The 20,653-nt window shown below is 43.6% G+C and overlaps 1 protein-coding gene across 3 annotated transcripts in view; it reads right to left on the reverse strand.

The window, feature by feature from the left end:
* Fbxw4 (F-box and WD repeat domain containing 4) overlaps window positions 1-20,653 on the reverse strand; it is an 88,378-nt gene that overhangs the window by 39,889 nt on the left and 27,836 nt on the right. For 2 of the 3 annotated variants that reach the window (XM_076834302.1, XM_076834304.1), the window contains exon 5: window positions 17,713-17,807. In XM_076834302.1, the coding sequence (XP_076690417.1) occupies window positions 17,713-17,807 (95 nt within the window). Of the gene's footprint in view, window positions 1-106; window positions 177-17,712; window positions 17,808-20,653 lie in introns of all 3 variants that reach the window. The other variant, XM_076834303.1, reaches the window with a different exon arrangement.

Consider the following 20,653-nt stretch of genomic DNA (forward strand, 5'->3'; position numbering starts at 1 on the left):
GGAAAAGAAATGAAGGGAAAAACAGCACTTGGAAAAATTAAAGTAAAAGAACAGTGAAAAATGAACAAGAGGGCTGGGGATGTGGCTCAAGCGGTAGGGCGCTCACCTGGCATGCGTGTGGCCCGGGTTCGATCCTCAGCACCACATACAAACAAAGATGTTGTGTCCACCGAAAACTTAAAAAAAAAATAAATATTAAAAAATTTAAAAAAAAAATGAACAAGAGGAGATGGGTATTGCTGGGAATGCCTATTTCTTGATGAAAGAAACTGGAATACTGACTCAAATCAGGAGAACCTTCTTCTTGGTAGTCCCCTTTAGGACTAAGGTCCCTCAAAGGCCTTCAGACTTCAGCTTCGTTTTCCTTGTTGGACCTGGAAGCATAACTGGCACTAATGTCTGAGACACTCTGAAGAGTGCCAACAGCAGCACAGAGGAGTCGCTGTGCTTGGTGAACCCTGGCAGATGCCTCCCCAGGGCCAACTCATCTCTGCCTTCTGATCCACATGGAAAGTGAAGACATAGCCTTGTTCTGAAAACTTGCTCCTCAGAGGAAGGTCCCCATACCCAGGGCCATGACAGATATTAGAAATATGGCCTGGGCATGGCTCAGAAAGCAGGCCTCATCACTGATATCCAGTGCCTAGGAGGTTATGCTCTCTTCAAAAGCAGAGCAGGCCACATCTGGGCCTCATCCCCAATGTCCCCTCATCAAGTCACCCATCTGTATCTTCTCTCCCCAGCAAGCCTTGGGTCTCACATAGGGTACAAATCCTGTCCCTAGGCTCCTGGCACCCAGTTCTCCTCATTGGCAAAAATTCCTCCTGCTCAGACCATAGTAATCAGGGATGCTGTCCTCAATGCATGTGTGATTTCCAGAAACTTCCCTGCAATCCTGCCTCTTTCCTGCCTGACCTATTGGATTCTGCCCTTACAACTGCCGAGGTCTCTGCAGCTGACTCTCATGCTCTCCCAGTAGCCCTGCTGCCAGTCCCACCTACCCGAACCCCTGCAAAAAAGGCCCTGCCCTGCTCCCGGAGGCTCACAATCTGTGCTCCTGCCAGACTCAGATACAAGGGGGGATTTACCTCACTTCAAGCTGGCAGCCTACAGGGTAGAACTAACCACCCCCCCTCTCAAGGGATGGTGGGGTGCCAAACAAGCGTGTGCTGGAGCATCCCAAGGTGCTCTTGTTTTCTAGGCACCCTGCAGTGGTCTGTGACAGACGCATGGATGGGGGAATCCTTTGCCAGCCAGAGTTGGCATCTCACCCTAACTCTCAAATCTGCCACTAGCCTCCAGGGCTGAAGACCCTCCAAGAAGAAAAGGCCCTGCAAGACAAAGACCTGAGGCCCCCCCAGCCTGGCCTCCCAGACCAACACAGGCCCGCATTAAAATCAACACTCCGTGAACACACAAAACTGACAGGGCAGAGGGGGAGCACACATCGGATACAAAGATTGAGCTCTCGGGAGACGCGGCCTGTTGGTCTCCCATGTTAGCTCCAAGTGACTAAGCGCAGGGTGGGAAATAACGCCACTGTGGCAGTGACAGCTACCGCCTGGGCTCCGGGTTCGGCAGCTTTTCACGGAAGATGCCTCTGCACAGGGCGGGGGGAATGCAAGCATTGTGTGGGGACCATTAATGCATGCGCCTCTGCACATTCCTTCGAGAAGCAGGAGCACACCAATCCCTGAGCCCCTGCTCTGGCCCCCAATGATTGCACAGGCCTGGAACACACTGCACATGCCACCTGGTCCTTCCCCCCAGGCCCCCAGCTCTGTGAGCGGTGGGAAGGGGCCCGCCAAACACCCTGGCTTCATTGTGCCCCAGAAAGAGGGGACTAATTACTCGCCTACACTCTGGAGCGCCCAGGGAGAAAACAGAGGCCAGTGGGGTGGAGAGGGTGGGAAATTGGGGGGGGGGGGTGAAAGAAGGGAGAGAGAAAGCCACAGGATACATTTCAAAGTTTCTCTAGCAATTTGGAGGTGGGGCAAGAAAGCCTGGTCCTGATGTGAAATCATACAGAGGTCAGGGCTGGGTCTCCCACCCTTGTGAGAAAGTGGTGAATCGGGACGGTTTATCAAACGATCATTTTTTTTCTTTTGAAACCAGGAGGCAGCAGCTTGGACAATTCTGCAGATGTGCTTGATGAGTTAGGGACAAAAATGGCCCTTCTCTGCCCCCCGCCTTCCCTCCCTCTATAAGGGCTCCCATCGGGGGTTGCTTCTCCCTCCACTGCCTCCAGGGCCCTCCCCTCCCTTCTTCAGTGGTCAGCTGAGACCCCCACCCACTGCTTGCTTTTGTACTCTTGGCCTTTGGACATACTGACAGGGGCCTTTATGAGACCCCAATCAAGACCCCCATGTCACAGGTACCTAGTAGAGACACCAGACCTTTTCAAACAAGGGACAACAAGGAAAATCGGCTGGCCCATTGTCTCTCCTCTGTGCTAAGTGAGATGAAAGGGGCCCGCAGCCCCCTCCCCACAGCCCGCCTGCCAATCACCTCTAGTTATTAAGGTCACAATGTGTAAATTCTTTTGACCTGCACCTAATCAAAGATTCACCGGCCCTTTCAAATCCGAATGGGGAGGAGGGGAGAGATTCCCTCCCATAAACCCAGCAAACTCTCCCTCAATAAAATTTCTCTCTCTGATTCCTTCTTTGCTTCCCATCTCCACCCCCTCGCTTCTCCTCACTCCGCCCTCCTCACCACTAGCTTCAAACACAAATGACAAGCCCTGTGAAAATACTACCCAAAAGAATCCAAGGAGAATTGGAAAGCTTTTATTCAAGTCTCTTTAAAGAAAAGATTTTCATACAGTAACAGTTACTCAAGCAAGCCCAGAACCTGGGCAGCCCATTGCTCCAATGCCAAATACCTTCAATGGCTACAAGGTTGGTGCTTTTTTTCTTGCTCCTAAACCAGATTCTCTTGCTTGCCCTGGACATCAGGATCCCTGGGGGAAACAACCAGGATTCAAGAACTCCCTCACTGTGCCACTGAGCATCTCCAGCTCAGTTACTGACCTTCGAAACCTCCTCTGAGTTTGAGTGGCATTGTGGGATGAGGAGAAATACTACCAAGCCTGAAATAGACAACCCTGGATAAAAAATAAATAAATTTTATACAGAAGGAAGAACAACAGGGAGCAAAAGAGCCAGTGGGGAGAACTTAAGAAAGAGCAAATTTATTGTTGCAGTTTGAAAACAAAATGCTCAAATCATGCAAGGAAAACTAAGTATTTGCATCAATATGTAGAGTCTGCATTTTTACCTATCTATGATACCTATTAATTAGAATAGGGAGGAGGCATAGCAAGCAAGGTGGTAGTCAACTGATTGATATAAGTTGCCCAGAAAATCCTCATTTGTCCACTCTCTTCTCTGGCCAGGTGCTCTACTCTTCCCTGGCTACTAGTTTTCCTCATGCTCTATGATTGTTCCTCTTGCCTCTTTGAAATCTTCTTATCCTGCTATTTTTCTTTCTCTCTAATCTCCATATTACTTATACTTTGTCTCCATGTGAAGGAGGCCTTCTGCATCTTGGCCTGGTTTCTGAGCCCCAATACACCATTCCTGGCTATCTCTGGTCACTACCACTGGTCCCATAAAACAGAAATGGGTCTGTTCAAACCAGCACCCTATCACCAGGATCACAAAAGTCTCCAACTGGTCTCTCCCCTCCCGTCCTACATGCACTCAGGACAGCCTACTGATAGTTCCCACTGTCCCAAAGATCCAGTCCCTTACTGCTGGCAAAGTGAACTACTGGAAAAATTTCCAGCCTCAGTCTTTCCTCTCCTCTATACACTATGCCACATTAGTCATTAAACTACTTGAATCTGGTCAGAAGCCATCCATGGTTCCCTATATTCCTGAGGATAAAGTCAAACTTGACTCTTCAAAACCTTCCAAAACTGGGCCCCCAAAATTTCCCTCCAATCATCCAAATTTGTCTTCCCTGATCCCCAAACTTACCTTGAGCTTCCTCATCCCTTTTTATGTTTTTTTTCTCATGCTAGTTTCCTTGCCTGAAGTTGCCTTCTGCAATACACTGGGACATTGTACAAGACTTACTCAAACTCCGTGTCACCCATGAAGTATCCCCTGATTTAACAAATCTATTGCTTCCTTATGAGTTCCTGAAGATAAATAACCCCAAAAGCAATGGGATTCATACTACATACACACCAGAACACCTTGCTATTGAATACCCAACTACACTACAAGCTCCTAGATAGATAAAACTACTTTGTGGGCTTCCCCATCTGACTATGCACAACAGCATTTAATACATCTATAAGACAGGCACTCAGACAGATGACTTACTAAAAAAAAAAAAAAAAAAAAAAAAAAAAAAAAAAAAGGTTCTGAATTTATACCATCTAATTTTTAAAATTCCAGTATTTTTGCTTATTTCTTTCCCCCAAAAGTTTCCAAGCAAAAAACTATATTTAATGGAGTGTAAGTAAAATAAGGAAGGATCTTTTGGAGTGACAACAATATTTTAAAACAATATTTTAAAATCAGGCTGCAAAACTCTATAAATTTGCTAAAAATCAGAAAACTGTACACTTAAATTATACATTTAAGGGCTGGGGTTGTGGCTTAAGCAGTAGTGTGCTCGCCTGGCATGCGCAGGGTGCTGGGTTCAATCCTCAGCACCACATAAAAATAAAATAAAGATTTTGTGTCCACCGAAAACTAAAAAAAATAAATAAATTCTCTTTTCTTCTCTCTCTCTCTCTCTCTCTTTAAAAAAAATATACATTTAAAAGGCTCAATTTTATGGTATATAAATTATACTTCAATAAAGCTATTTAAATACAAAGTAAAGGTAGGTTTACTTTAATTTAAGTAATTATGTAAGGGAAAAAGAAGTCCTTCCATAATTGCCTGATATTGAAATTAATGTTTATATGTAATTTATGTTCTTTCTAATTAAGAAACAGGCTGATCATTAAAAAATTAAATATGAAAAAGTAAAAAACAAAATTAAATGTCAACAGAAATTTATCACTTAAGAAATATCCCTGAGGTGACATTTAAATTAACTATCATATTATTTTGTGACCTTCTTTCATTCCACAATGTGTTATGACATCTTTTAGGGTCAATAAACATACATCTGTATCATCTTTTTAAAGACCACACAGTATTCTATTGAGTGAATGTAGGGTAAACATTTAATGAGGCTCATTAATGGATATTGGTGTGTTCCTGCTATAAGTCTTTACACATATATCTTACATACTTGCCTGGTTATTGCCTTAGGTTAAATTCCTAGAAGTGAATTTACGTGTCAAAAGTTTTTCACATTCCTATTTTGATACACTCTGCCAATCTAATATAATTTTAAAATTCTGACTTTTCTCTCCTTGTTCTTGGGCTTGTCCTTACCAGCCTGCAAAGGATTTTCGTGGCCACAGATTTCTAACAAGTAGAAGATTCTTTTGAATAATCTATGTGGGTTTTTTCTGTAAATTTTTAAAAATTCTCAACCCTAGCTCACCCTGGGCACTAGTAAGTGTTGAAAAAGCAGAAAAAAAAAAAAAAAAAAAAAAAAAAAACTTCAGACACATTAACCCACATGTTCCTCCCTTTGCCAAATGTAACAAGTCACCCTCCTGCCCAGCTGATGCTCCTCTTGGGTCAGTTACTAAAGGACCCCTTCTAATCACTCAGTATCTCTTTCCTCTTTATCAGATGAAGAGAAAAGAGACAGACTAAGCCAGAATGGCTAATGCTATAGGTGCAACAAAGCAGAAAATAGCAGGAGAAAGAGAAATACTCTGCAAGAACAGAGTCCTCAGAAGGAGAGACAGGGCCATGTGCTTTGTGCTGGCAACTCTCTGTGGCCCTAGAGGTCATGGTACAGTAAGCCCGGGGTAAGAAGTCTGTGCCAGTGATGGCAATTAAATCTAGGCAGAAACCTATTAGGGGACTGTGTTTCTTTTCTTTTTTTTAATTGACTTTATTATTTTTTAAAATACTTGACAATAGTGGAATGCATTTTAATCCTTATTACACATATAGAGCATAATTTTTTGTATCTTTGTATATAAAGTATGTTCATGTCAATTTATGATATGCCAGAGTTTGGCCAGGCATCACAAGCCTGACCTGGGACAAGCCTCAAGCTAACTTCTCTTTCAAAATTCTTTAATGGGGCTGGGCCTATAGCTCATTGGTAGATGCTTGCCTCCCATGCATAAGGCTCTGGGTTCAATACCCAGCACTGCAGGGAAAAAAGAAAAAAAAATCATTTATTCATAAAGAGGGACACTTGTGGTGGCCACAGGCAGAAAGAGGTACATGTCACTTTATCCCTCATATCTCAGTCTTTCCTTTAGCCAATGCATGCCATGTACACAATGAAGCCCCAAAAAAGGAGGCAAAGAGGACCCCATAGTTAAACAGTGGTCTCTACTAATGGGGCACATTTATACTTGGAAAGTTCAACTTCCACAAAGCCTTCAGTTTCTTTCTCATGTCTCCCTGTATAGTTCAGCAACTAGAAAGAAGTCAATCTGCAGCTTCTCATCTGATTTCTTACTATGCCAGCACAAGGCCAGTGGAGGCCACCCCTGACATGCTCACCTCCAGCATAACCAAAGCATCCAGAAGCAAAAAAGACATAAGTGTATCCAGCCTGAAAGCAGAAAGTCATGGATGGAGAAGCACAGGGAATCAAGAGAGGAAAAGGGCCTAGTAGCTTCACGGTCCGCTTATCAAGCATACCCACTGGTGTTACAAGGACCAGAGAAGATTCCTGGCTTTAACACCTTCTCAAAGCAGGCAAGCTCCTGCCTTTCAGATGCATGCTCTTTAGCCTGCAAGTGGGAGCTCTAATCCTCAGCATCAATATACATATTTTCTAAAGTACACTGACTCTAGATGAGGCTGCTGTGAAAATTGAAATACCACACCATGGTCACCATAGCCATTGTTCTAAAAGCTGGATTATGACTTTGCTGCAAGAAGGAACAGAGGAGAAGACAGCAGGGCAAGCTGAGCAGGTCCAGAGATAAGCCTGAACATGAGTACATGGACAACATAAGGGAAAATCACAGCAAATTGTGATTTTACATAATTTCACTCTGCTAAAAGATTCTCTCTCATTACTTCAAATTTTCTCCTGCAAATTAAGACACTGCTGATCCTTTTCAATGTTAGCACAACACAATTGGCATCCTACCTGTCCCCTCTATACTTTTTGGTGCCCATTCATGGTTTTAATTTGTACCGCAAACTGTGAATAAGGAAAGCTTCTGCAAAAAGCAATTTCCTGGGCCAGCAGCTCCTGGATTAATATTCCCTTTGCAATTACCATGGCTTCTACTTTCGTGTACTCACCTACTCTTCTCTCTTCTCCTCCCACCCTTGTCAGCATAGACTTGAGTCAAACCTCTCTGATAGAGTGCTACAGTCCAGATCACACACTACCCCCTATGAAAATGTCCTGCCCAGAAAGTGGAGTAAAAAAAAAGCTCAGAAAAGTGGCAAGGATCTTGGCTAATCAGCCTACTAGGGCAGTCCAGAGGCATAGGAGTTGCGTCACCTCACCCAAGACAGGAAAGAAAACCCTTACTCGCCAAAGTTCATAATATGAAACTTCTAGAGAATCCTGTTCAAGAAACTGCTATACCTGTCTAGCACAGTGGCACATGCCTATAATCCCAGTGATTCAGGAAGCTGAGGCAGGAGGATGAAAATTCAAAGCGAGCCTCAGCTATTTAGCAAGGCCCTAAGCAACTTAGGGAGACCTTGACTCAAGATAAAAAATAAAAAGGATGGGGACGTAGCTTGGTGATAAAGTAACTCTGGAGTGCCCTAGTAGGCTGATTAGCCAAGGAAGGAAGGAAAGAAGAAAGATAAACTGCTATAGAAGCACAGGGATTAGCAAACATCCAGACCACACAGACAGAGATCTTGTAGTATGGGTCTGAAGGAAGAGCCCAATACATTCATTGGTTTGCTGATATATAAATTAATTCTTTGTCATCTTGCATAGAATTCTAGTTAGCACAGCAAAATTCAAAATTAACACAAAATTCTGTGATTCACAACATCTTTACAGTCAGTTTCCCATATCAATGGTACCAGCATATTCCACTGCTGGTGGCACACATGGATGCCCTTCTCTTTCTCAATGCTATAAAGAAAATGTTCCAACTCTTGTGTCCTAAGTCCCAACTGCCAAAAGTAACTATATAATAATGAAACTCACTGATGTTCACGAACATGGGAAAACTGTCATGGGTGGCAGAATTCCTATTCTTGGATCTTGAACCCATGGCCAAGTAGCGCCATGTGTTCCTGTCCTGAATTCAGAATAGGAAAAAATACAACTAGCACCATGGACTGGCACCTGGAAATTCCAGGGACCAGGACACTGAAAAATAAAAAGGTGGCGGGGATGGGGGTGGGTGGGCATTTTCAAAGAGAAATTTGATTTGAAATGAAAACAAGGAAACTAAGATTTTACTCCAAACCAAAATGTTAAAATTTGCCGAAAATGACCTGAGAGCCACTTCCTAACTGCAGGAGGAAGGTGATCCTTCCACCTCCAACATGATCTACTCCTCTCAAACATACAATCTGCTACTCATCTAGCCATAGTCTCAATATTGCCCTTTTTACTTAATCTCACTACAAACTCCATCCCAGTCTACTTATAAGAGTAAGTTTCCTTGGCTCAAAAAACTAAAAGCACAGATTTTCATGAAGATTCCTCTTGATTGATCTGAATGTTACAACTAACAGGTGGGGAAATCTTCTCAAACTTATGAGTATTATCATGACAAGGCCACTGGAACGGATCAGTGCCATAAGTCAGATAGGGCTAGAAGCTTCCGCTTCACCATCAGGTTCCTCTTTAGCCTTGACAGATCAAACTCTAAGCCGAAGCAGGCTACAGAGATCAGTTCAGTCTCCGAGCCAAAGGTCTTCACAGTGAGGGACCAAAGCTGCCCCGACGGGGGCCTCTGCCGGCTGTGTCCCAGATTAATCACCACCAGGCGGGGCCTGCACACCATCCTGCAATCTGAACCCAAGTGGCACCTGCAGAGGGGTTGCCCCAGCACTTTCCTCACTCCCCTTGGGCAGGACCCCAAAGCATGAGGGTGTCCACCTGTTGATGAGGTTACCTGGGACAGGAGGGCAAGATACTAAGCCACCTTCAACCCAGCAGATAAGTTATGGATGCTTTGAGTAGCTTAGTGAAGCAAAGAGGAAATATGTGGTGATTAGGCAGTGAAGTCAAGGCCCCAAGAAAAAGGAAGTTCTTAGCTTCTAAATGGAAAGAGAGAAGTTCCATTGCCCTTCTCATCACTGAAAAGAATAAATGTAGGTACAGACCAGCAATAAGTGAATGAAGGTCCAAAAGGATGTGAACTCTGGAGCTGCTTCCTGTCCACATTCTCCATCCACATTCTAGTCATCAACAGATCAACGGAATGTTGATGGGAAGGAGAGAGAACAGAGCCAGCATGACTCTTCGATACACCCCCAAATACTGCCAGATATTCCCATGTGAAAGAAAGCTTGGAAACAAATTCACTCCTTGAGTGTATGGGGGAGATTGCTCTGAATACCAAGATCCAGAAGGTTTCCTTGAATGATCTCCTATGTCAGTAAGCTGCATCCAGCACAGGTATTAGAGGGAGCTAGTGATTAAGTGAGATGTGTATACACATGTATCTACCTAAGAATGTATTTTTTTAGGACCAAAGAACCCTACTGTATTATAAATTCTTTCCAGATGGTAATCCCTTTTGCTACTTCCCTAAAAGTGAGTATAGTAAGAGGAAGTATTTATGAGGCTAAAAAGGAATAATAATCAAAAGAAAGAAGATTAAGCATGGAGCCCTATATCTTAGAACAGTCAGTCCCAAACCCTAACTTGCTATAAAGAGAATCTATGGGGGTGGATGGACCGCACCCTTCCCACCTGGCCATGGCCCAAGGGAAGGAAGGGTGGGAGGGTCAGAGTTGGATCAAAGTGTGTCCCTTGAAGGGCAAAGAAAAGCATAGGTCAGAGAAGAGGAGAAGGAGCCCTGAAAGCACCTTCATTTAAGGAGTAACACCCCCATCCTTACTGTCACAGATTGTACCTCAGAGCTTCATCCCCAGAACTTCCTTTGAACCTCCGACTACAACCCAGAGTTAGGACAGAGTAGTGGCTACAATTACACACTTGCTTGGGGAGAGGGGGTAGGTGCTGCATGTGACAGGCCATGAAAGGTCCCTGCCTATAAAACAGCCTGGAAAACAAACCCTTAATTTAAATGTTAATGAAAGTGCTCTGGCGACATCAGAGGCTTCCTGGCTGCTTAGAGGGCTGCTCAGAGAACAGCTACACCAGCCACAGAATTTATGGCTCCCCTTCACCCTCCCGCCTCCTTCTCTGCTTCATCACACACTGAAGTTTAAAGAGTTTAAAAAAAAAAAAAAAAAGAAAGAAAGAAAAAAGCACTCTAATTTTAACATTAAATTAACTCCATGCTTCCACCTTGGGATGTGAATGCTAAATTATCTGTCAGCAGAACAGTAATCAAAAGTGGAAATAGGCACACAGCACATATAACCTAGGACAGTCAGCAGCACACAAGGCAGGAAAATCCTCTTCTCTTCCCAATGAGACAAGTGAAGAGTAGAGAAACAGGGCTATTGGCAGCAGAGGGAAGAGACTAATCCCTGCACAGCTATTTTTTAATTGACACGGATTTGCACATATTTACTAGATACAGTACAATAGTTTCATACCTGCAGAGAATGTGTAGTAAATAAACCTGAGTAATTAGCAGTTCTGTCTCCCCAAACATTTATCATTTCCATGTGTTAGAGACCTTTGGAATATTCTTTTCTAGTTATTTTGAAATATATCATAAATCACTGCAGACTATAGTCACCATGCTGTGTTGTAAAACACCAGAACAGATTCCTCCTATCTGTGTCCCTCTAGCTCTCTTGAGCCCTGTTCTGAGAACTTTCCACATTGTACTACTTGCCTGCCTCTCCCCTCAGACAGTACCATCTAGTTCACGATGGTTTCCCTGTGATAGTACAGCTAACAGCAATGCCTAAGCAGTGTACAGAAAGAAAAAGAGATGGAGGAGCAGAGAGGGAGATAGGAGGGAATAGAGAAGCAAGTAGAGAGGAAAAAATGAGAGAATCAGAATTCCAAAACTGAGAGTGAAGAATGGAAATGGCTCCCTGCTGTCAGGGCCAGAGTCTCAATGCATCAACTCTGTACTCAATATACCTGGCCCTCTGCTTCTGTTTCTATTTGTAGTGTTTTATGTAAGTTAGTGCATTCGCTCGCGCTCACTCTCTCTCTCTCTGTGATGAGTATTTATTTTTGTGCATTTTTAAAATTTATGCATTTTCCTTTTTTTTTCATTTTGTTCTTTTTTAAGTTAGCTCTTAAAAAGTGAGCCATGCTGGCCAGGAAGAAGCTGCTCCCACAAATGGGTTCTAGGCCAACCAGGACTGGGAAGGTTCTTGTCTCAGGCCAACAGCCTAGCACATGAACCTCTCTATTCCCATCCTGCCCTGGATAATGGCTGAAATAAAGGGTCTCAAAGAACTAAAACCCACCCCTGTGGTGTTGGGACTTCCTTCTGATGAATATAATGCCTGAGAGGGTTGGGTTTCATAGGCAATGAAGACTAGGGTGAAGTCCATCAAACTGAGACTTAGCAGGACTAACTCCAGTTCAATGGCACCCCATACTTATGCCTTTCTAGGATTAGCTCATTTCAGTCTGGAACAGCGGGCCATCTACCACTACCCAGAGTTTCCATCTTCCTTCAGGTGTCACAATGCCCCTTCCAGCTATGCCAACCTGTGGCCCCTCTATGGTGTCTTTGTGCCTTTGACTCTCTCATCTAGGGACACTACATGCAGGATGCTCCCTGCCATGTTCTACTGTGTGGTGAAGGGGGACACCAAGCCATTCCTTGCCTAGATCTTTAGGTCTCCTTTCCACTGCAGATCCAAGGGGAGGCTTCCCCTCTGTTCCAATCTTGGGGAGGGATAACACAGGGATCCCTGAGATAGTCATGGTCCACACATGTCACCAGGAGGACCAACTACAATGTGAAGCACTAGAAAGTGATTCATTTATCTTTCTCCACATTTTCAAGGCTAAGGATTCCCTTCACACCAACTGTCCACTGCCACCCAGAAAAAGGAAAACTTAGATACACAATCTTTATTTTTGATTCTCTTTCCTCTAAAAGCACTGAGTGAGTAATGAAGGCTGGGGTCAGATGATTGCTGCACCACTGAAATATAAGAGAATTCACACTGAAGGCTGACTGCCTCTTTTTCCAGTCCTTTACACCTCACTGTCAGAGCACACTCCACATGCAATTAACTTTTAGTAAAGAAAGATGCATTTCAGCAGACTGATGGGGAGTGTCTACCACACACAGCACACAGTAAACTCTGTTGCAGCTGGAACAAACAGCCTGCTCTCCCAGAATCCCCACCCCAACTGAACAGTGCACAGTGACTACTTTCCTTCCAGACTTGCCCTCACCTCTGTGAGAAATGAAGCAAGAAGGGGCAGCTCCTTCATTGAAACCCCCCAGAGGCCACAACTCACTTTACAAATTTGAATTGGTACATTTCATGAAGACTTGGACTAATCCCCCCAAAAACAAACAGGCCACCACAGTGAACAAAGTTACACAAGATTATATTGTATATTCAATAACACAGCTAAGTCAAGTTTCTCTACACCTATACCACACATATATTTCCCTGATGACAGAAACAGGAGAGGAGGGATTAAAACCCAAGAGTCCTGGGAAGTCTTCCTGACCACACTCACCAACACGACAGAAGCACTGCTCACAGATGGGAAGAGGGCTCTGTAGAGTGCCTTTTTTTTCCTTGCAGGGCAATAGACATGGTGTCTGCAGAAGAAAGCAGAGCTGTGCACTCCTCTTCCTTCCCCTCCCAGACAATCAGGGCAGGGGGATTTATACATTCATTTCACCACAGGGCCCCTGTTGCTTGCTAGAGGGGTCTGAAAACTGAGGGTCTATGCGTGCATAATTCCCAGAAAGGTGCAATCATTCATAGCCACCTGAGTGGGTCCAGCCCCTCCTATACACTGTCTCCCCCCATTACTCATTAGCTCAGCTCTGGCCTTTGGGAAGAAAAGATGTTCCCACAGAGACTTTCAAGGGCCACAGCCACCATCCCAGAGGCTGAGAAGTAAGGCAAGGTAATGCTCTAGAGGCCTATCTTATGGCTGCCCTCAGCATATGACAGGCAACAGCCTTTTCTGCCCCACCCTGCATATGTCCCTGCAGTGATATTCCCTGGGCCTTATTTTACCCCTCTGTTCAAAAGATAATAACACCTCCCTCCCCCAATCAGAAATGGCCTAAGTTTAAGGCAGTTAGTCTAGCCTAGCAAGCATCATAATAATATATCTATCCTATTCCCACCACTGATTAAGAAGATCCTGGGGTGGCCACCACATAGCAAGTATTCAGAAAACACAGGGAGTGAGGTGAAAGGGAATAAGAAAGGAAAAGATGGGAAGTACAAAGGAATGAAGTTAAGTCCGCAACAGTTCCACATGTTCTTGCTCTTGAGTATTTATTTACTAACTTTACTCCACTAGAAATAATTTTTAAATGACAATCAAACATATTACACATTTAAACGAAATCTTCTTTTCTGTTTTACTCATAAGAAAGTCCTCAGAATTCAATGTGACTGCAAGTGGTTGTACACCTGGGACCAAATGGGCTTGACATATTCTTGCCCCACAACTACACTCAGACAGACCCTTTCACTCCAGGCATACTCTGCCATCTCAACCATCCTTCTTCCTAACAGCTTGGGGTGGGATTTCCTCTATAGGAAGTGGGCCTCACTCATAAGGCATGAATCTTGAAAACAAGATTATTAGAGTCAGAACAATAAGAGGCATAGTAGGCAGGCACAAGGGATACAGAGAAAAAGGTCTTTGCCTGATATCTTCAGAACCTACTGTTTTCTTTCTGCATTTTCTGAGTATCTAAATGCAGCTCTGAGTACATAAGAGATATTAAATATCGTCCCCACAACAGTTAACAAATCAAGAATTCAAGAAAATTCACCAAAGAAAAGGACACCTGGACACAGGACAGAACACCTGCTTTCTCGTGGTTGATAGCACTGCTTAAGCCAAAGGCTTGAGATTCCATGTTTCCTACTACAAGTGACTGAGTATATACATAAGAAGTAGAAAAGCCCTGCATCAAAAATAGGTAAAGTGAATAGGTCTGGCAAAGTGTTTTAAATAGAGAAAGAAATTAATCAAGGAAAGAGCTGAGCTAAATGTCTCTTAAATGCCAAGGTTCCTTGTAACTATACAAGAAAACAATAAAAAATTGGCAGGTAAAGCAGGGAGGACCTGCCCCATAGAACCGCTGCTGCCCACATCCCCTCATGTTCTTCATGAGGGGTCCAGGGTCACATCACATTAGTGATATCACAACCATAATCAACAGGAATGGTGGCAGAGAGGGCAACAGAAGACAATGATTGAGGGCAAGGACACTCCAAGGGAAAAAGAAGAGAGAAGAGGGGTTCCTACTGAGTCTCTTCTTGAGCAGTGAAACTCCCTGTGAGTCTGGAGAAGCCCAGAGAAGCCCACAGAATGTACATGAGAACACCTGAAGTCACTAAGCAAATGTTACACCAGATAAGAGCGGATTCTTTTCAGAGTCTTTTCATATACATTCTTTCAGGTCATCTTTATAGTAATCTAGCAAGGTCTATAAAGAAAAGAGTATTCACACTTAATAGATGAGGAAGTGAAGGCTAGAAGGGAATGACTCACCTAGCCCACCCTGCAAGCAGAGGGTAAAGCAGAGGTCCCAGACTACTCTAAACAATAGACCCTGAGGCTTAGAGTCAGTGCCTCCCAAGGTTGAAGAAATGGATGAATTTGTTGAATGGATCAAACTCATGAACACAATAAAAAGAAATGAACCTAACAATAAAGTATAAAGATCCTTAGCCCAGTATATTCTTTGGATAAGAGAAAAGGGGGCAGAGGTAACATCAACATTTACCCTGGTCATCTAGTATAAAGACAGAACCCCAAATGAAAACTATTTTAAAAGAGTTCAAGACATCATCTGTGGAGCTGGAGGAAAAACCATCTCAAATCTATAGGTCAGGGCTGGCATTATGGCTCAGTGGTATAGCACTGCCTAGCATGGGTGAAACAAGGGGTTTGATCCTCAGCTCTAACATAAAAATAAACAAAAGTATTGTGTCCATATAAAACTAATACACACAAACACACAGAGTTTATATATATACATATATATATATACATATAAACTGTAGATCAGAACCAGGTGCCATGTTGCACACCTGTAATCCCAGCAACTCAGCAGGCTGAGACAGGAGGTTCGCAAGTTCAAAACTCAGCCTCAGCAATTTAGCAAGGCCTTGAGCAAATCAGCAAGACCCTGTCTCTAATAAAATATATAAAAAAGGGGGAGCTGGGGATGTAGCTGAGTGGTTAAGCGCCCCTGGATTCAATCCCTATACCAAAAAAAAAAAAACAAAAAAAAAACTGAGTCAGCAGCCAAACAGCTAACTGTGAGCAAAAGAACCACCCAGGGCCAAGAAAATACACTAAGAAGATTCTGAAGATTGGGAAGAAAACACAAGCCCAGAACTTCACTAAAAATGAAACACAGCAAGGACTTAGTTGAGGGTCTGCACAAAGCAGATGACTAGGAAGGAACTGTCAGCTGCAGGGAATGGCAGCAGTCACATAGTAGTAGGAATATCATATACCTAGGTCCTTCCCCAAAGCCAGTTTCCAAGTTGTGCCCAAAACCCAAACTTAGTTTATTGGATCTCAAAAGCTTCTTGACATCTCTTTTATTGGCATCATCTGAAATGGGTATTGTGTTCTCTTCTATTAAGAGGTAGCCTAACACATTCCAGAGAAGGTGGCTAGAGTAGGGGACTCTAAGGTTGGGGGAACAGGGGAGAGCCTATCTGTGCTCTCTGACCTCGATCTACATGCAGGAAACACATGGACCTGAAGCACTTCCTCCACCACCCACTCACCCTCATTTTCTGAAGCCAGCAAAAGTCCATAGGCAACTACTAGGCAAAGTCTCTAGCATACCTGTCACCTCCCATACACTGTCCTGCCTTCTCTTAGTCTTATCTAGCCCATTGAGACCTGCACCTTGCTAATGGACTTTAAGAAGGGCAGTATGAGGGAGAAACAGAGGAGGAGACAAAGCTGGATGGCTCCATTTTCCACCTCCGCTCCCACACACTTAGCCTCTCCACTCCCCACTAGTCTTCCTTCCCTCTTTCCTAGGATTGCTGGAATGATTTGTTCTGAACAGCGACAGGTTTATAGGTTAGCCGACACCTCTGCTCTGTGGAATTTTAATTAACTTCTCCCATCGTCAATATGCTAAGGAATGGGGTCTCCATTTTCTGGGGTCAGCAATGTGTTTCAGGTCCTGCTATATCAGCCGTCAAATTGAAGAATTAATGACGTGGCTAATCGGCTCTAATTCTTAGGAAGAAAAAAATTTGAAAGGGAGTTGTAGAAGAGAGCAGGAGGAGGGGTACAGGCTCTATGGGGTGAGGAAAAAGAGGTTGAAAGGGGCTGAGGAAAGGGGGGACTAACTCACTCATAAAACAAGTGACTGACTGAACCCAGTGCTGGAGGGTGACAGTCCTCTAGCTTTCCTAATTCCATGCAGGTGTGGAGTGAAGGATGAAGATGGGAAAGATCCTAGGAACTACTGTGATTTAAAAGGTACAGGAGAGAGGCAGTGTACCCTGCTGGGGAGGACAGAGACCCTGACTTAGTTCAAGAGAGCTGAGAAAGCAGAAGTCAAGCTGGGCATAGTAGTGTACACCTGTAATCCTAGCAACTCAGGAGGCTGAGGCAAGAGTATTGCAAATTTGAGGCCAGTTTTAGTAACAGTAAGGTCCTAAACAACTTAGCAAGACCCTATCTCAAAAGATGAAAACAGGTTGGGGATTTAACTCAATGGTAAAGCGCTCCTGGGTTCAATCCCCAGTACTTGTGGAGTGGGGGGAAACCAGAAGTCAGGACACAAAGATCACTTGTTTAAGGGGTAGGGTAAAACCATCACAAAAAATGTTACACTTCTACATTTCCAGTTTCTGTTTCTTCACATCTATTTATTGGGTGAGGGTCCAGTAGGATACAGGTCCCAAGCCTCTCCTGACAATTCAAACCTACAAGGGATAAGCCAGAGGACATTTTCCAGAAGGAATAAAGCAGAAATGTGAGTCATGACAGCAGACTAGATGCTGCTGTCACTTTCCAGGGATGCTGAGAGGCCTTTGCTTTGGAGGAATCCCAGAGGGCATCTGCTCTGGAAAGAACACCCCTGGTTACAGCTGGGCTCTTAATTACATTCCAATATGGTATTTTTTCCTTAATATTTCTGAGGTTAGGTGCTTAGGAAATTAGCTCCTGGAAGGTTATCTCAATCCCATGAATATATGAAAGGGCTTAAAGACCTCAAGTCTCTGGGGAATTAAAAAATCTTCAAGAGAGTGGCTCAAAGCAACCTAAAATGCACAGTTGGAAGATTTTCTAGCTCATCTGACCTAGTAAATAGTAAAGCAAAAGCATTATTATATGAAAAAATTACATCAAAAAATGTCCCCTTACCTGAGCAATGGGCTGATAGCAATGGACCAAACTCTGTCTTCAGTCTGGATAGTGTGTAAGCACTGCCCCAGTCGGCCTGAGGCCAAAGGCCATACCTGGAAACAGGAGAAGAGATGTTCTCATTGGCATTGCCTGGGATTAAAGGAGAGATAAGGTATAGCAGGTGGGGATGACTGTGCATAGGGTGGTAGGGAAATGGAGAATCCTTTCTGTCCTGTACACACAGAGTTCAGGGTATCCGCAGAGGAGCCTCTCCAGCCTCTAGCTTACCTACCACCCAGACAGACTCTAATTCCCAGTTTTAACCACCCTCTTTTACTTCTGCTTAAGAACCTTCACATACCAGCCAATTTTATACCAGGGAAGTAGAAGTTCCACATTCCTCAGCTGAGACTTGACTAGAAAGGGGTAGGCAGATGAGGCTTGCCCCTCTCAGCAATGCCCCCACCCAATGTTTGTGGTATTTTTTTCTCCTATCTCTCACCAAAAATTTACTTTGGGCAAGTAGGAGAGGAAGGAATATCAAGATGCGGTAATGAATAGTTAGAAGAGTAAAAAGAAAACTGCAGGGAAGGAGAGAATGGAAGAAGAGAGTCTTCAAAGCAGGAAGGTGGTATGTTGTTGTTTGTTCATAATGCCCAGGATCCAATGCTATTCGTGTCAGCAGGGCATTTAGCACCTAGTGTCACCAAAAGTAGCAGAAAAGCTCAGCTCTCTTAAGCTTCCATATCTCCTACAGGTTAAAAATATTGCTTGAAGCACATTATCTGGTCCCTATCAGTCAGGAATGTACATTAGCAGCCACTCTGGGCTTAACTCTAATCGACACTCACAGAGCCCTCTTGGCAGCCAGTGCATTTAGAAATCTCCCCCCTCACCTCACCCTACCCAAGATGACACACACAGGAACATAAGCCTCTAACCAAACAGAAAGGAAAACTCAAATGTAGGGGCTATCCCCAGAGGAGATCCCAAGGCAGCCAGATGGATCAATGACCTCTCAAGGTTCCCGCAGTGCTATAAGAGGAACACACCCAATGCAGGCAGGACCTTAGATGGAAGAACTTCAAGGAAACATTCCTTCAGTTTAAGGGGTAGGTGATGGAGTGGGGGTGGTTCTGCTTTAGGGTCACATGGTATCTCTTCCCTATAAAAGGAGAAAGTGTTTCTTAGAGTTTCTCTGTGTGATGGGAGTTGGGGGTGGGGTGATGTATAACTTTTCCCAACACTGGGGTAAGAAAACAAATTTAACAAGAAGATCCTAAATGAGGGGGAAGAAAAAACAAACAAACAAAAAGGTAAATACCATAATCTTCCCTGGAATGCCAGAATTCCAGCTTATTCTTTGGACTCTATCAGTCCCTTGACAATAACTAGATGTACTTCTGTCTTCCTCCATTAGACTGCTCCATCTTAGAAGATAGCTTTGACTTTTCCCTGCTATAAACAAACACCCTGGGAGGCAAGTTCTTTATTTGTGGGCGTGGGCACTAAAAACTCTAATTTACAAAAATCTCTGGGGACAGCCTAGGCCCAAATTCACTAGTGCACTCCACAGAGAAGATTGGAAGATTCCTAGATTCTGTGAACCACAGAACAAGGTTCCTAGTCTCTGGGAGTGGCTCAGGAAGCATGTTGCTAATTCCAAGTATAACTTTGGGAAAGTGACCCTCCTAGCCTGCCACAGCAGCATAGCATCCTTCAACAAACATGAGTATCCTGGTACCTGAAGGACAAGGAGCGGACACAGTATGCTGATCATATCTTCACCCTCAATGGCCAGATTCAAAACAGACCCAACCTGGAAAAGACTAAGGGTGAATGGACATTTATATAGCCCTTTAAAAAGCAGATTAGGTGCAGCAAGAATAACCAAAGTCTTTTGACTCAGGAATTCCAATGCTGAGAATCTATCCTAAGAAAATAATACTAAAACAAAGAAAAATCTAAATGATAAAATATTCCCTGCAGTCTGTGGTTGTAGAAAAAGCATATACAGGGCTGAGGTTGTAGCTCAGATATAGTGTGCTCATCTACCATGCGTAAGGCACCAGGTTCGATCCTCAGCACCACATAAAAGTAAAATAAAGATATTGTGCCCACCTATAACTAAAAACTAAATATTTAAAAAGAAAAAAAGGAAAAGCATGTACAGACTTTAGAATCCAACCAATCTGGGTTTGAACCCTAGTTGTTACTTATTATCTTTGATCTTAGGGATATTTCATAACATTTTAGCCTCAGTTTCTTCATATATCAAATGGAAAATTATCCCTTCTCTCAGGTTGTGTTGTGGAAAAGTGAAGATAAGCATAAATCACCTCTCATAGTATTTGACCAATGTATCAGGCATTCAGTGAAGGTGATTCTTATTACAAGGTCCTTGGATCCAGGAAAAAAATCGGTGCAAACATTCACCCACTAGAAAAAAAGTGGTAAGTAAATGATGCTTTGTTCATGTTAAAGCCATTAAAGAAAACATGAATAATTTGTAATATTATGAAAACCCTACTGGGCACAGTGGCACACACCTATAATTCCAATGGCACAGGAGGCTGAGACAGGCTGATCCTCCTGGATCATGAGTTCAAAGCCAGCTTCAGCAGTGGCAAGGCACTAAGCAACTCAGTGAGACCCTGTCTCTAGATAAAATACAAAGTAGGGTTAGGGATATGGCTTATGGTCAAGTGGCCCTGAGTTCAATTCCTAGTACCCCGCCCCAAAAAAGAACACCCTTATAAAATAGAGTAGATACAGGAGAGAGGGATAGTACTGGGGATTGAAATGGAGCAAATTATGCCATATGCATTTATGAATTTTTCAAAATAAGCCCAATTGGGCTGGGGTTGTGGCTCAGTGGTAGAGTTCACCTAGCATGTGTAAGGCCCTGGGTTCAATCCTCAGCACCACATATAAATAAATAAATAAATAAAGTATTGTG

The sequence above is a fragment of the Callospermophilus lateralis genome, chromosome 15, assembly GCF_048772815.1.
Source record: "Callospermophilus lateralis isolate mCalLat2 chromosome 15, mCalLat2.hap1, whole genome shotgun sequence".
NCBI classification, from domain to species: domain Eukaryota; kingdom Metazoa; phylum Chordata; class Mammalia; order Rodentia; family Sciuridae; genus Callospermophilus; species Callospermophilus lateralis.